General features: G+C 39.0%; 1 protein-coding gene and 1 non-coding gene across 2 annotated transcripts in view; both read left to right on the top strand.

Annotated features, from left to right (window-relative positions):
• The window catches only part of YWHAQ (tyrosine 3-monooxygenase/tryptophan 5-monooxygenase activation protein theta), a 31764-nt gene extending 23820 nt beyond the window's left edge, over window positions 1-7944 (top strand). The window contains exons 3-6 of the mRNA XM_067703737.1: window positions 2419-2542; window positions 4532-4695; window positions 5340-5435; window positions 7205-7944. Of these exons, the coding sequence (XP_067559838.1) occupies window positions 2419-2542; window positions 4532-4695; window positions 5340-5435; window positions 7205-7264 (444 nt within the window). The 3' untranslated portion in view covers window positions 7265-7944. The remainder of the gene's footprint in view (window positions 1-2418; window positions 2543-4531; window positions 4696-5339; window positions 5436-7204) is intronic.
• Window positions 7945-16561: 8617 nt separating this feature from the next.
• LOC137206264 (U6 spliceosomal RNA) lies at window positions 16562-16668 on the top strand. Its single transcript, XR_010934580.1, has one exon. It is a non-coding gene; the product is annotated as a U6 spliceosomal RNA (small nuclear RNA).
• The last annotated feature ends 909 nt before the right edge of the window (window positions 16669-17577 follow it).

Here is a 17577-nt window from a genome sequence, read left to right on the forward strand (position 1 = left end):
GAATTATTCTGTACCTGTTGTTTCCTTCACAGAGAGCTAGTGGCATCTGACAAAGAACCATGATACCTGGCTGAAACTCCAGGATGGAAGTAATGCACAAGTCACTTTATAAAAGCCAACACTGTAAATCGTACGTAATGGCTATATGCAAACTAGTGATCAAAGTTAATAATTTTAGAAGGGAAAAGTTTACAGTTAGCTTATAAGTGGCTGTGTAAACCGGTGCAGTAGCTGTTTAGCAGCTTTCCAAATCCTTGGAAGGCCATTGTGCCAATAAGAGAGTCCTCATGACCATCCCCATATCTGGCTCAAGTGACTTAGCGGGGATGAGAGCTAGAATCACATTCCTCTCCTCTCCCCAAGTCCTCATTCTAGTCAGTCAGACTTTTCTCAGCCCCTGCTACCACATGTCTGCCACATTTAATCATAAAGTACTAGGTCTTAAATGTTCCAAGTAGCTTTTTTTTTTTTTAATTGTAAATACTGTCTTTACCAGAGCTGGTGCTGGCACTGTTTTGGAGATCCTCTATGGGATCTCATATTAACTGCCTGACTTACTTGCGAGTAAAAGAAAAGTGAGAGGCTCTTCCATTTTACATTGTAGTTCGTTAGTTTGGATTTAAGCCAGGGGTGTTGGTTCCCGCAGTATAATACCGTGTTTGCATTATTTGATACTGCTTCTCAGAATCTACTCTTGTTTAAATTATTATTTTTTTTAAGATAGAGATGACTGAGTCAGTTTGACGTTTAGAAGCTTAGTGAACGTTTTTGTGGCTGTCTCACCATTGCCCCCCACTTCCTCCCCAGAAACCCCCTAAATTCAGGTGTTCCATAGAAATAGTTTTAAAATTGGAAGTCATCCATGATATGTAAAAATGGTATTAGAGGAAAAATTTAAAGTAGTATGATTTTGTAAGATTCTGGGAAAGAGTTTTCCTCAAGTTTATTTTAATAAATAACCATTATAATTGTATTGGTGATGGTGAGCAGGAGAAACTCTTACAACATGATCCTTCAGTTCTTTTCCCACTTAAGAGTATGACGGTGCAGAAGCAGCATTTATTTTCATTTGGCTTTAGTGTTTGAGTGTAGCCCATCTATTTCTTCCCTTCTTGGCTCAGCAGCTTTGCAGATGTAAGCCACACTTTTGATACTTGCCACTTTTATAACGTATAAATTTCTGGGGCTTCATTAGGTAATTTTAGTGTAATACTAAGTTTAACTTCCCCTGAGCTTCAGACCCTTTTAAAATATATTTTTTTAACCTAAACATATTTTTCATTAAATTTAAGGATTTAAAATGTTTCTCTGTTTATTTTCTTTAAAATAATATGCATATAATCATTGCATTTTGTTTAGGTTCTTTTTATTCAGATAAACAGCAAGAAAGCTCTTGAGTTAAAACTACATTTTCTAAACCATATTCTACTTCATTAGTATCTATTTGTTGATTTTACTCCCCCCAAATTTTATTCACCATAAAGTTTCTTATTACAAAAAGATTTTTAAATTACTTAGCATCAAGTAAAATTGATAATCCAAGAAGGTGTCTATCATATTCATTTTTTGTGACTTTTTAATACTCCTGGGCACACCTTGTACAAATATCTCAGTTTGAGAGGCACTAGCTCATTGGATCAAGTGGACATTTCTTGGTATGAAGTGAGGGATAAAAGACATACTTAAATACTAACCTAATTTTTAAAAATAGTTGTATTTGATAGACATGACTGTCACATTGCTAGGTAAGTTTTTAGGCCACTTGCTCTCAAACCCTAGACTCACCCTGTTTTTGGATGAGCGCTGGTCGCAGAGGACACTGAGTAGCCCTACTCTGGGCCGTGATGACTTACTTACTCTGTGATTACACTCTTCTTCATATTTGATGTCTTAAACATTTCATTTCCCCTCCCTAAAATTGCACATCCTTGTTTTCTAACTGCTGCATTCCTTCTGTTACTTCTTGACAAGGCAAATATCCCTTCCCCAGGGAAGCCTGTCTTTACAGTGATCATCACCAACAAAGCTAGACATTCCCTCTCTGTGTTTCCATAGCCCCTTATTCACATATCTGTACTGTTAACGGTATACTTACCTCTTATTAGACTGTGAACTCTTTGAGGGCAAGGACCTTATTTCCCCTCTGGTCAAATACAGTGCCTAGCACCTAGCAGGTATCAGGAAATGCTTGCTTCAGTGAGTGGATGAGTGGACAGACAGGCTCTTTCTAATTAGTGTTTGATGTGATATAGCTCTACCATTAGAAATTATGACTTGCTATGACCCCAGAGCATTCAACTAATGGCAACCACCTGACCCCTGCTCTCTAGCCATGTTTCCAATCCAGGGTGGTATGGTGTGGAGTTACTATGGCAGTTATTTTTGCTAGTACCTAATGTTTTAACTTATTTCTTTCAGGAATTGTTGGATAAGTATTTAATAGCCAATGCAACTAATCCAGAGAGTAAGGTCTTCTATCTGAAGATGAAGGGAGATTACTTCCGGTACCTTGCTGAAGTTGCTTGTGGTGATGATCGGAAACGTAAGTGTATTTGGTTTATGGGTAAAGCTAAAGTATAAAAGAGAGGGAGGATAAATTTATAATGTTACCTTACGTTCTCAAACATGAAAACAGTTAGGACTTTACATTATGTGCTCTTTATAAAAAATTAAACTCATAAACTCTCTGATTATAACCTGATAAGATATTATTAAAAACAGGCTTAATCTTTTAGGCTTTAGAATTTGGTTCACCATATTTTTAGCCCCAGAGTTCTTTGCATATGCTTTGGGTGATTCTGTTGTGTCACATGGTCTTCAGCATCTTGTATCTTGAAACTTAAGATAACTGGAAATTACATGTAGAGTAGAAACAGGACATTGTACTTTTTCTACTTGACATATTAATTTATTAACTACTACCTATTTTGAGGGATCATAACATTGACTACTAATTACACATAACCAGATTTCTGAGGAGGAGAGGTCAGATGAGAGTTTTATTGCTGGTATATAATTTATCACAGAAAACACAGCTATGGGGAAAAGAGTAACCTGATTTCCTAACTTGATTGTAAAACAGTCAAAGTAAATTTATTAGCAGTGAACTCAGTCTCCTGGAGTATTGGTAGCTGAGTGTACGGTAGTATATTGTGCATGTGCCTGCTAGTCTAGGTAGAAGCAAGTCTGGGTAGAAGTATCACTTAAGTCCTTATTTTTTTTCCAATAAGTTTATTATTTTGTTGGTCATTTTACCCTATCCAAAAAGGGCATGCCCCACAAATGGTTATTACAGCCTCCTCTTCCTCTCTCTCAGAGAGTTACTAAAAGTGAGGCAGTTTTAGCATCCCCAAAATTAGTGTAATTGAAAATATAAAGAGAAAACTTTTGTACCTTGCTGTAATAGAATCTGTATACTAAACTGTTGTGTTATCAATATATAATTTCTGTTGCCATAATGATAAGCAAAATTGAATGTGACAGATATTTGCACAGGACTGAACATTTAAACGTCAACTAGTCAAAGGGATATCTTTGGGAGATTGGGCCATAGCCCCAGCATTAATCTGATCTGACCCTTTCTGGCTCATTGGGATTTTCTTGTCCTATACGTAGAACACTCCAGTAGTCTGGGATTTGTAAATAGTCTGTATTTACAAAGTCTAGATGCTGAGACGCTTTAGAACTCTCATTGTAATGCCTCCTTATGTGCTGGACACCAAGAGCTCCTTAGTTAAATGTGAGGGCCATACCAGCTATGTTTAGATCAGTGAATGTGCCATTGAAGAAGAAGGAGGAACGGCACATATTTGGGCTTTAAAGGGATAACTTGATTTCTGTTAGGTCAGTCCTTCTAGAGCTGTAATGGGCCCAATGGCCTCATTCAGAAAACCTAACCTTTTCAAAACATGATATAATCAGATTAGTGCTGGTAGTTCTTCCTGAACATTTTGTTCAGGAAGGTGACATTTTTATTAAGCCAGTAATCAAACTCTGGTCAGCAGATTTTGATCTATATACTGGTGCTTTTATATTGCCTTTCACATAATACATGTTGATACCGAGGGTCAGTGTTATTTCTACAGATAAGTCACAAAAATAGAGATTTTGGTGGTGATGATCTTTGTAAAATGCTTCCATTATTGTGGGAAGGGATATTGCCGCTGATTTTTTTCAAGTTTTATTGAGATATTATTGACATATATCAAATTGTTTATAATTGCTGCATTTTCAGGTAATAAAATTAAAAGACATGAAAGAAGAAAAGTGTTTTAGCCCCAGAGATGAAAAACCTGATATACTGTCTCATGTTTTTTTTATTAAGCTGATTATAAACAAGCAACATTATAAACTAGTTTTTTAATAGCCCAGTACAGGATAATGTTTTTGGTTTGCTACTGTGGTTTTAAACGAAGGCTACAGAGAGAAGTCTGGCTCTACCGAGTTAGTAGCATAGGTTAAAGGTATTACTGTATACTGGGTGGATATTTCCAGTATCATGCTTTTTTATTTCGTTTTTTTCCCTTCACAGAAACGATAGATAATTCCCAAGGAGCTTACCAAGAGGCTTTTGATATAAGCAAGAAAGAGATGCAACCCACACACCCAATACGCCTGGGGCTGGCTCTTAACTTTTCTGTATTTTACTATGAGATCCTTAATAACCCAGAACTTGCCTGCACACTGGCTAAAACGGTAAGATGTGTTTCCAGAAATACCCTCTTTAGGTTATTTGAGATAGCAAGCATGTTAATTTCTAGGTATTTTACTTGGATATCCAGGGATGATTTCTACATTTATTTGGATATCTCCTTTTTCTTACCATCGTGACCACCTACCACCATCCTTCTCAAGATCTTACTCTCCCAGCTATGGTTGTAAGCAGTAAGATCTGTCTAAAGAGCATATTGGTCAGAGTAATCAAAAAAGTATGAGAGAAATGTAAAGGATTGGAAAGTAATGCCTGCCAGGTTTGATCAGTAGAATCTCTGCATTCCTCAGAGTGTTTCAAAATGGAAGTGTTCCAAGGGGTTTTTGCAAATAAATACTAGTTCTTAGTTGTAAAAAATATATTGGGCATAGCTAGTGTGCTGTCTGTCCTGTGAAAGAACTAAGAAATGCTTGTTTACTGATTAAGTATGTATAACTTGATAAGTTTTAGTCATCCTCAGAAATTCTTAAGCTGAGAATCCGAGGCAGTGATTTCATTGAGTTTTGTTTTAAGTGATAATAGAACATAAAGTGGATGTTCATCTATTTTATAAAAATGGTTTGTGACTATAGAGTACCAGTGTGTGTCGATGTGAATATTGTTTACCGTGGATATTAATACTTGTCAGGCTTTTGATGAGGCCATTGCAGAGCTTGACACACTGAATGAAGACTCATACAAAGACAGCACCCTCATCATGCAGTTGCTTAGAGACAACCTAACAGTGAGTTTTTCATACTTTTAATTTTATTTCCTTTTCAGGAACAAAAGTATTAATACTTTATTCAGGCTCCCTGTGTTTTGGGGCACCTATATTAGAGCTACACTTGCTCTTAGAAAATGATTATATAAAAATTACATAAAAATATTAAATATGTATTAGTATTTTGTATAGGACAACTGTTCTTCGTAGGCAGATTTTCAAGTTGAATAGGCATTTTATCAGACCTTCCTGAGAAAGTACTAAGATTTTAGGAACTCATAATATTAACATTATTGACTCTTTATTTGACTGGTATGAAGATGTTGATAAATTATGTTAATATAGAAAGTTTGTCTTTTTTAATTTGTTTTTTCTTTTGTTTTTCTCCCTACCTCTTGTATAGACAGGGGATGGAGGAAAAAGTAATGGTGAAAAAAATACAGGTTGAGCTTTACTTAGCTTCTTTTGTAGGTTCAAGTAAATTGGATAGGTCAGAATCTTAGACAAAATGTGGAAGAAATACACCTTTTAATATAAATGTAGTTCTCCCGCCCCCCCCAGATTTGATGCTTTATCTTCTACTAGATAAAAAAAATTTTAACATTAGCACCCTATCTGTTCAACTTTGCTGAAGAGAGAAATTATGAAGACAGTTCATTCCCAGCCATTAGAAATCCCTCTGGTTGTGAGGTGACAATAGAAAAATGATCAGCATAAATAGCTTCTATAGAAGAAAAACAAACTGAGCAATTAACCTCTTTCCAGATACACCGTGGAGCTATCTTTTTTTTGGAGGGGGGGCTCTCACTGTTGTGGCCTCTCCCGTTGTGGAGCACAGGCTCCGGACGCGCAGGCTCAGCGGCCATGGCTCACAGGCCCAGCCGCTCCGCGGCATGTGGGATCTTCCCGGACCGGGGCATGAACCCGTGTCCCCTGCATCGGCAGGCAGACTCTCAACCACTGCGCCACCAGGGAAGCCCACGTGGAGCTATCTTTTAACTAGTTCTGTTTTCTCTCTCCCAGAGACAGTTCTTTGGGGATATTTGTTTGTCTTTATTTTAGTATCTTAATAATGACTTAAAGGTTAAGACTTAAGCTTTGCTAAAATTGCCACTAGTGTCTTGGTGCTGGTCTAATAGAAATCCATTTTGTGAACTATTATTATGCATAGTCGACAAGTATTGACTATTCCCTTTTTCACTTCATTGTTCCATCCTAAAATTAGAGAGACTAACATCCTACCTAATTCAAGAACCGTATCTACATATCTTCACGCACACATGCTGCTTCCCTGTAACTTAACATCGTTCACTCCTGTTTAACTCTTTGCAGCATACAAAGTAAGCCTGCTTCTTTTTCTATATGATAGCCCTTCAAGTACTTGGCAATGGTGACTTTGACCATGGTCCCTGCCCACCCCCCAAAAAATTTGTTTTGGCCTTATTAATCTCATAAATTATATTTTAGTAGTGCTTTTAAAAAGAGCATTGGGCTGCCAGAAATTGAGAGAGCATTAAATTCTAAGGATGTTAGTTACCTTGTTTTTATCTGAGATTACAGTAAGCTTTGAAAACGTACTCAAATAGTGTATATGTGTTTGTCATTTTGCAAATGCACAGTGAAAGGAATACAGGGGTACACTTTGGGAGGAGTTGGTGAAATATAACTTCCAGTCTTAGTCATAATCTCTATTGTTTAATTTACTGCTCTAAGAATTACATTCTGATATAATAATAAGACTTGAAATAATTGATCTAGAAATAGTAACTTAATATGATTTTTTTTTCTAGTTATGGACATCAGACAGTGCAGGAGAAGAATGTGATGCGGCAGAAGGGGCAGAGAACTAAGTGCATACAGGGTGTCATCCTTCTTCCCCTCAAGAAACCTTTTTACTCATCTCCATTCCTTATTCCATTTGGATTTCCTATAGCAAAGAAACCCATTCATGTGTATGGAATCAACTGTTTATAGTCTTTTCACACCGCAGCTTTGGGAAAACTCCATTCCTTGATTTGTGTTTGTCTTGGCCTTTCTGGTGTGCAGTTACTGCTGTAGAAAAGTATTAATAGCTTCATTTCATATAAACATAAGTAACTTCCAAACACTTATGTAGAGGACTAAAAATGTATCTGGTATTTAAGTAATCTGAACCAGTTCTGCAAGTGACTGTGTTTTGTATTACTGTGAAGATATGAAAATGTAGTTAATTACAGTTTAAAGAGTGTTCTGCATAACTTCCTGATTTCTACATTCCCTCCCTTACTCTTCTTCGGGGGTTTTCTTTCAGTAAAGCAACTTTTCCATCCTCTTAATATATTCCTTTTTGGTAGGAATCCAGAAGTATTAGATTGAATGGAAAAGCAGTTGACATTTTGAGGCTGGAGGTCACAAATTAAAATGCCTCCTGTATCATATATGATGGAGGTCTTGCGTATCTGTGACAACAGGGAGTTTCCTCATTCATTCTTCATTTGCTGCTGTTTAAGTTGACAACTTCCCTTCCCAATAAAAATTCACTTACACCTCCTGCCTTTGTAGTTCTGGTATTCACTTTACGATGTAATAGAAGTAGCATGTTGCTGCCAGAATACAAGCATTGCTTTTGGCAAATGAAAGTGCATGTCATTTCTTAATACACTAGAAAGGGGAAATAAAGTACACAAGTCCAAGTCTAAAACTTTAGTACTTTTCCATGCAGATTTGTGCACATGTGAGAGGGTGTCCAGTTTGTCTAGTGATTGTTAGAGAGTTGGACCACTATTGTATGTTGCTAATAATCATCGACTGTAGTCCCAAAAAGGCCTTGTGAAAATGTTATGCCCTATGTAACAACAGAGTAACATAAAATAAAATTACATTTTATAAACCATTTACTATGGCTTTGTAACAATTACATACTCATATTTTAAGGGACAGGTGACTTTACTACTTTCTGAAGTTATTGATACTTCCCTTTTATCTCATGTAAAATGGAGTAGTGGTACCCATTTTTCTGCATTGTGATACACTTGTCTAGGGATGCCTGGACCTGTATAAAATTGGACTCCATTTCTTAAGAGTTAGTGTTTTACCTTAGATCAGTTTTGTGGACCCTCTCTTCCTTAGATGTAAATGATATTAGCTAACTGTTAAATGAAATAAAGTGGACATTTTAAAACTAGAAAAGTTAAAACTACGTGATTGTGAATGCTTTGGCTGGTGTTAGAATTACGTTTCAGTGGATATTCAAACAGAATGTCAGAGTTTAAGAGTACCTTGTTTTGTTTTCAGATAATTCTCTTTGTAAACACTCAGTTGTACCATTGGTGAGTTCAGAATAATTTGGGTTTTATAATATTGCCATGGCTATTATACTAGCCTTAGTATTGGCCTGAGAATTTATTTTAAAGTCAGAAAATAATCTGAAAAATTAAGCTGTGTAGGATTATCCTTTTTCTCCTAAAAGTGTAACTATGAAACAAGGTTTTGTTTGCACTTGATTTGTTTTCTGAGGGGAAATGAAAAGACAGAATTGAAGGGGACTTGCAGAAATTATCCATTTAAATAAGATTAATAGAACTCTGGCCGCCAAAATCTAAATCAGTAAGACAGTGCTTTTTAAATAAAAATTTCAATAAACATTGAAAGAACATTGTGAATTAGGAGAAAAAAATATCAGTCCTAACAAAGTTGTAAGTACTGAATAAAGTAATGACTATACTACTTTGGTGAGTTATGAAAGTAGCCTTCTTTCTTAAAGAGCAGATTAGTCCCAGGTTATCTCCTTGCTTTAGGAGAGGTGAGCATCTTTAAAAGGGGGCCCAGCCTGTGGTATTATCTCTTTTTGACTCTCATTTTGGGGCCTCCTTGTACTAGATGTAGAGGATATTAATAGAATACTGCTAAGAACTCAGTCGGGGTAGAGGGAGGGTTTAAACCCAGGTTTGAGCTTTCTAACTTTTATAATTACTTTCTGAGATAGTTTAGAAATTTTAAATGTTAAACCTATTTTGTAGTTAGAACTTTTTAATTGGCAGTTTTCCCTTTAAAATGTCATTTAGGTTTTAATAACTGAAAATAACAGGAGAGGGTGGATTGCATCCTAACACTGATTATCCAAAATAGAAACATTAGGGATTTCTCTTCCAACATACAGTACATTCAGCCATGATTATTTGACCCGAGATTGGGAAAGAACAGTACGTTTTTTTGGACGGGATTGGTAGACTACAGTCATGTGTATAACTTCAAATATTTATCAGTAGAGACTGTTAGTTTTTTTAAAAGTCATGAAAAACGCTAGGAAGCCCATTTAAAGTGTGTAAAAATTCTAATAGAGTAAAATATTTTGAGATCAGAATTCTAGTCACTTATATTTAACTGGACTGAGTTTTTTGTTTTGTTTTTGTGGAGTTGAGTCAAACATTCAGAAATATTTGAGGGCCTATTTTAGGCACAAACATGTGACAATTTTTGTTAAATTATGAGCCTGAGTTTCTTTGGACTGGTTATAGATAGGTGTCATCTGATATGTTTAGGAAGACTCACTTTAAACTGATTAAGACAGTTATGTTGTATGTTTTATTCTGCCATATATCATCTTACCTTGTATAATTTGTGTTTCATCAGCTTTGCAAGAGGAGAGTTACCATTGTATATCATATATATTACCGTTGAATTTTGAGGCCATCACAATTAAGTACCAGTATAAACCACCTGCCACAATAACGTTTTTTTTAACAGAAACCACTAATTTTTTTTTTAATTAATTTATTTTTTGGCTGTGTTGGATCTTTGTTGCTGTGCGTGGGCTTTCTCTAGTTGTGGCAAGCGGGGGCTACTCTTTGTTGCGGTGTGTGGGCTTCTCATTGCGGTGGCTTCTGTTGTGGAGCATGGGCTCTAGGTGTGTGGGCTTCAGTAGTTGTGGCTCATGGCTTTAGAGCGCAGGCTCAGTAGTTGCAGCGCACGGGCTTAGTTGCTCCAGGGCATGTGGGATCTTCCCGGACCAGGGATCGAAGCCATGACCCCTGCACTGACAGGCGGATTCTTAACCACTGCGCCACCAGGGAAGTCCCCCACAATAACGTTTTTGATGCATTCAGCAGGTGCTTAAGAAACCTGTGGTGTCAATACCAGAAGATGAGTCCCAGACCATCATGAAATTCAGTTCACAGCAGACTTGCCATTTACTGGTTAGCCACAATTCACTTACAAAAGCCTTTAGACTTGATGCTTTAAAGGGAGTAATAATAAATAGTAAGTAATAATAAATACCCAGGGGGAGAAGCTGGAGACTGAACTATCTTCAGTTTAAAATTAGAACACCTTGAGCATGTCCATAAATGGTCTGGCCCTTCTGTTTTAGTTACAGGGACCCAGCATTGATTGAATTCATTTTGGTGCCTGGTCATGTATTAGGCACACACATTCACATTTAGTCCTATTTAATCCTCTCAACTGCCCTGCCAAGTTAATTTCCCCTTGACTGATAGGACATCTGATCAGAAAAATAATGAAGTTATTTGTCCAAAATTAATGTGTATTAAGCGGCAGACTTATAGTTTGAAATCAGGTGCCGAAAGCAGATTCATTTCTGTGTTGCTGTTGCCAGCTGTGCGTGCTTCAGCTTGTTTACTGTGGCCAGTAAATAGAATTATTTATCTTTTATTTTCTGTCGTATTGGGAGGGTTGGTTTGTTTTTTTAACTCTTCCTCCGCTTACCCTCAATCTGTCATTTTTGCCCTTGAGGAAAACCTTAAAAGCAGCTCAGGGAATATTAGGACATGGTGGACCTAACCCATGGTTACGGAAGCAAGTCCAAAAAAAATCAACTGAATTTCCCAAGGTCCCAGCTAATGTTTGACCTGAAGCTATACAAAATTAGACCAAAAAAACGATGAAAATAGTTCCAGATTCTCAGTAATTCTCTACTGCCTAAGTTGAAAAGAATTTTCAATGAAAATTATTTGTTCTTGCCACTCAGACTTAGAAAATGAAGGCTTTAATTTACATTTCTCTAGGAGGTTTTTTTAAAAGATGTTAGCCCTCTAATGATTTTCAGAAAGTAAGGAAATAATGTTCATTACCAAGCATTTGTCAAATTTATGGTTCAGATACGTTCTTCATTTTGTATGTTTCACACTGAGGGCCCTTGTGTTGTCAATGTTCATCGTATACTCAATACTTCAGTATAGTGATAAGGCCATCGGCCAGTGTTCTAGCCCAAGCGCCCCACTGGTAGCTGCATGTGATCTTGGGCCACCATCTCGGGGGCCTGACTTACCCATCTTCACAGGTTCTGTTTTTAAGCATCTTCACAAATAAAACTCAGCTTCATAAAATTTTTGAGGTAGATTTTTCTCCTGATTTATGAATGAGAAAACTGAGGCACAGAAGCTAATGATGTGTCCTAGGACTTGGGTCCTCATAGCTAAGTGAGTGGCGGTATCAGGATTCAAACCTGGGTAATCTACTTGAAAGTTGGTACTCTGCTGCTGTGCTATGTTGCCTTTTTTTGGAGATTAAAGCAGTGACAGTGCTTTTTAAAAATTTCATTATGACCGATTAGTGGATAGTGGAAACCTAATGGGTCATAGCCAGCTCTTTTATAACAGAAGTATATGGCATGGGAATTCCCTGGCGGTCCAGTGGTTAGGACTCGGTGCTTTCACTGCTGGGGCCCGGGTTCAGTCCCTGGTTGGGGAACTAATATCCCGCAAGCCGCATGGCGTGGCCAAAAAATATATATATATGGCATGTTAATAGGGATAATAGTTTGTGAAATCATTTTCACTTTATGTGAACAGTGGGTTGTGATGTAAAATTGATTTCAAATGAGTTTAAGAGCCATTTGTTCTAGATGGTCTTAGAGGTTTCTTTGCAATTCATGTCCTAGGACTGTTAAGTTCATAATTTCACTGTTGTGAATAGTATCAGAGTTTTTAATGGTGACATTGTTGGGTCCCTTCCACTTAAAGCATTGTATTAATGGCAACACTTTCTACTTTAGAATATGCTGAGCAGTGAGTCCGTTAATGCCCTTTAGAAAAAAAGGAGACTCCCTCTTTTGAGGGCAATACTTTTTTTTTTTTGGCGGTACGCGGGCCTCTCACTGCTGTGGCCTCTCCCGCTGCGGAGCACAGGCTCCGGACGCGCAGGCCCAGTGGCCACGGCTCACAGGCCCAACCGCTCTGCGGCATGTGGGATCTTCCCGGACCGGGGCACGAACCCGTGTCCCCTGCATCGGCAGGTGGACTCTCAACCACTGCGCCACCGGGGAAGCCCAAGGGGGCAATAGTTTTATTCCACATTGCTTGAAGGATTATGTGAAGATTAATTCTTGTATCTTTTCTTTGTCCTCAGACACTGTTTTCTGCAGCATATCACAGCCTTGGCCTAGGACCATCAAGGAAGTACTTAAACCCTAGAAGCATGGCAGAGTTAGGATTTACTCAGCTAGCAAAGAGGATTATTAAGGGCTTTCTTGGGATATGAATTACTAAGTGGGTTTGAAACTGGGTTGAGTCCCAAGTAAATATCAGTACAATAGGCCTTACTACTCTAGGCTCCTAAGTTCTTTTATTTGAGCTGGAATACAGCTCTTTGAGGAGTATCTAAGGTTCTTACCAAATGCCTATGAAAAGAGTTGTATTACTGTAATTTGAACTAAAGATTTAGGAATTTCATTGCTAATTTAGACAAATGAAATTATATACTGTAGACTTATTTGTTTGAGATGAGATTTATTTGCCTATATACAAAAATCACCATTTTTCTTTCTGTGACAGCAGATGACATTGTTGAAAACTAGAAAAGTTCTGCTTAAAAGTCAATTAAAATTTAACTTAGGGTGCAGCCTGGCTTTCTTTCCACTCTGGAAATGTAGGGGAGATAAACCCACTTAATGAGGCTCAGGTCAACCTCATTTCTGAGGACGTGTGTATGTGTATACTAGAAGTCGGCATTTATTGAAAAAACTTCCTGCCCCTCACTCATCTTATGAGCGCCACTCCACAGCATCTGACTTGAATAACTTGACCCTGAAGGGGACCAAACTACTTGTATTTTATTTTCTGCTGGCATCACCTTATGTTTTTTGCCCACTTGGAATTAGTGCTGAGCACTCTCTCCATCCTAGAGCCGTGGGTCTTCAGACACGGCCCTGCATTTCAGCCATTCTTCTTAACAGGTGGTGTTCTTTCAGCTCTTCTGGAACTTAGAACCTTGGTGCTTCAGTGGAAAGATTTCAGAAGACTATTGTGTCCTGAGACTGGGGCAACGCCACTACTTTGGAACTAGGAACATAAATGGGACAAGATTACTTGTCTGTTCCTACAGCTGCGTGATGTGAGAGACATGTGACCTAGCGGAAAAAGATCTAGCTTACACGAGCATTCGTTCATTCACTTACTCGTTAAATATATTGAGTGCCTGTTATGAGCCAAGGACTATACTGGGTACTAGTACTTGCAGCTTTGCCACTTTTTTAGTTGTAGGCCTAATCTCTCTCAGCTTCAGTTTTCTTACCTATGAAAGAGACACCTGCCCGGCCTGTGAGCCAATATGTGAAAGTATTTCCAAGTGTAAATGGGTTGTGAGATATACATATGTGGAATACTCGGTGAGCAGCAGGACAACCTAATTTCAGAATTGGAAAGTTCTAATCAAGTGAAACTAGTCTTGTGGAAGAGAAAACCGTGGGACCACACTTGGAGCAGACCTATTGCCCTAGATTTTCAAGGGCATAGTAGACACAAAAAGAAAATGACCAAAAAAAAAAAAAACTTAAGCAGTGGTTTTGCTTCTAATTAGCATTCGCTGATGGAGCAGATGGGGAAAGGTTGTTGTGTTGACGTGAGAAAAAAATCAGGAACAAGTACCAAGAGGAAATGCCTTTGTTTCTCAACAGGTAACTTCAGTAAGTGATTGATAGTGCCACAAGGCCGTAATTGTCAAACTTCAGCATGCATCGTGATCACCTGGAGAGTTTGCTAAAACAGATTTTGATTCAGTAGGCTTGAGGTAGGGCCCATAGATAATGTGCATTTCCAGCAACTTCCCAGGCGATGCTGATGCTAATGATCAGGGCTTGGTAGGTACTTAGGAAACCACTGCCTTAAGGAAGCATGAACAATTAAGGCCAAAGAAAAGATCAGGTGATTTTCACAGCAGGGGAGTAAAAAGTCAGTTAAATGATTCTGAATCTAGCAGCACACGGTTGAGATTTGTGCCCACCTGAGGCTAATGAATGAGAGGGCCTTCCTGTCAGCAACTGAAGTAGATTGGGTTGATTATGCAGAAGAGCACAGGAGGCTCTGGTTCACTCTGCCTCGACTCTCAGTCATGCCCATGTTAATGGTTTTGTATTTAAAGTAAAAATAGGGGATTCCCTGGTGGTCCAGTGGTTACGACTCTGTGCTCTCAGTGGCAAGGGCCCAGGTTTGATCCCTGTTCAGGGAATTTAAATCCACAAGCCGTGCAGTGTGGCCAAAAAACAAAAAAAGTAAAAATAAAATACAGTTATACTCTAATACTGAACAAGCAGATTTCGTGATTTGACAAGATGCCGTGGAGGTGAGTTAGAACTGATCCTTAAGGTTTTAGGTAAGGAGGATCCATCTGGCTGGTGGATGTGAGGTTAGAGGTCTGCTTTCAGTATTAATGGGAGATCAGTGTTGGGAGATTGGCCTAAAGCTTGAGGCAGGAAGCCAGGGATGTATCAACAGTGGGCGGGAGGCCCAGAAACTTGTTAGGGCACCATGTGAGCTGACTAATGGCTCTATGGGTCACCAGGGTCAAAGTAGAGGCCCAATATTCCTGTTATAAGGTAGAGCACTTGAGTTCCTTCTGTTCTGATTCATCAATCCTAAATTGTTGATTCAGGGCAAAATAAAATGCAAATGAGCTTTCTTTCTTAAAGATAAGTTAGAGGGGCTTCCCTGGTGGTGCAGTGGTTAAGAATCCACCTGCCAATGCAGGGGACGTGGGTTCGAACCCTGGTCTGGGAAGATTCCACATGCCGTGGAGCAGCTAAGCCCGTGCGCCACAACTACTGAGCCTGTGTGCCCTACAGCCGGTGCTCCGCAACAAGAGAAGCCACTGCAGTGAGAAGCCCACACACCACAACAAAGAGTGGGTCCCGCTCGCAGCAACTACAGAAAGCCCGCGCTCAGCAACAAAGACCCAACACAGCCAAAAAAATAAGTGATGAAAATTCCTGATGGCTCTGGGGAGATAGTACTTCTTAGATAGAAACGAGTATACTAGTCTCTTTCTCCTTAGTTCTTTACAGGCTAAACTATTGGGTTGGCCAAAAAGTTCATTCGAGTTTTTCTGTATGTTGTTACAGAAAAACCCAGATAAATTTTTGGCCAACCCAATAGAATAAGAGGTTGCAAACCCAGATCAGGCTGCCCTCCCTGTCTTTCTCTTCTTAAGAAGACTCTCAAGGGCAAATATCCCTGTACCTTTCCAGGGGCTAAGAGCTCTTAACTGTAAAAAGAGCACTGTACCCTCTCATTCTCTCAAAATAGATGCCTCACTCTTGAATTTTGCATTCTGTGCTCAACTTGAATACCCTGTTGTGGAGGCACTGGAGGTGACAACTGGTGAATGACGGGCCTTCCAGCTGTTCTCTTTGTGTATATTCTGCTGGGTGGATGGTCCTGTTACTACCAACTGTTGGATTGCACACTCATCTGTCAGATGACAGTCAGAAACTAGCCGGCCTCAGCCAGGGTCCATTTTCAGGAGTTGTCTAAAGAGTTACCACCGTTTAGGCAACAAAGCCATGGACTGGAGATCTGAGTCCTGGCCTATCATTCCTGCTATTAACTTGCTGTGGGACTTTGGGAAAATCAATGAACTTTCTGTAAACTTCAGGAAGGCCTAGGGATTCTATGAAGATGGTTCAGGAGTACTTCAAACCCAGTGCTCTCCTTTGATCTATTTTACACATTAAGTTTCTGCAAAAGATTTCTTTTGGAGCTAGAGCGCTACAGCTAAAAACAATAACAACCCAAAAAAAGACTTGAAAACATCGCCAAACTGGATGACACACATTCCCTTGTTTATTTAAAATTCACATCTTTGACACTAACTGGAGTTTTTAATGGATGTCTACTTTGAAATTATTTCCAGAACAAGGCAGAATGTATAAATCTACAGTGCTCACTTCAGTAGCACAGAGACTAAAATTGGAACGATGCAGAGAAGATTAGCATGGCCCCTGCGCAAGGATGACATGCAAATTTATGAAGCATTCCGTATTTTTGAGAGGGGGAAGGGTAAGCTGGGATGAAGTGGGAGAGTGGCATGGACATATATACACTACCAAATGTGAAATAGATAGCTAGTGGGAAGCAGCTGCATAGCACAGGGGGATCAGCTCAGTGCTTTGTGACCACCTAGAGGGGCGGCATAGGGAGGGTGGGAGGGAGACGCAAGAGGGAGGAAATATGGGGATATATGTATATGTATAGCTGATTCGCTTTGTTATACAGCAGAAACTAACACAACATTGTAAAGCAATTATACTCCAATAAAGATGTTAAAAAAAATCATTACATAACCAGATAGTTGTAGTGATGAAATATTGAGGGCTGTACATGATACTAAAAATAAGCCAGCGTTGTAATTCTGCATCGACTTATTTGTCTGATCTGTACTGCTTCAGAGCAAGCCAGTAAATAAATGGTAATGTCCCCCCAGGCAACTCTGTTACATTCAGGCTCTTCAGTGTGACTGGTCCCTCAGAAGCAGAGCACAGGACTGCACGGTGGCCACGCAGATCAGAATTAGGGAACCTCTGCTCTGGAGAGAGGCACCACTGGACAGGGAGTTCTCCCTGATTTTCATGCATAATCTGAACAGTGTGGAATCAAGAGTGCTTCTTTCTGTTGTCTAGATTCTAAGGTGTTTTTATAAGTAGATCTCTCATTGATTGGGATCCTAGACCCTGACCTCTTAGCTCCCTGCAGGGATGTCATGGTCAACTTGGAGACCACCCACTGCCCAACTCTGAGGACACCATTCACATCAACTACAATGTAAGTGAGTGCTGTCCCCTTAAAGAGTCTGCAGACACCCCACACCTGATTGTACCTCCTTTTCCTAAGCCACAATGTGGGTAAACAATACGCTTTTATAGAAGAAGGACAAGCTCATTCCTAATCAGCTAGTA

The sequence above is a fragment of the Pseudorca crassidens genome, chromosome 14 (genome assembly GCF_039906515.1).
Source record: "Pseudorca crassidens isolate mPseCra1 chromosome 14, mPseCra1.hap1, whole genome shotgun sequence".
Taxonomy (NCBI): domain Eukaryota; kingdom Metazoa; phylum Chordata; class Mammalia; order Artiodactyla; family Delphinidae; genus Pseudorca; species Pseudorca crassidens.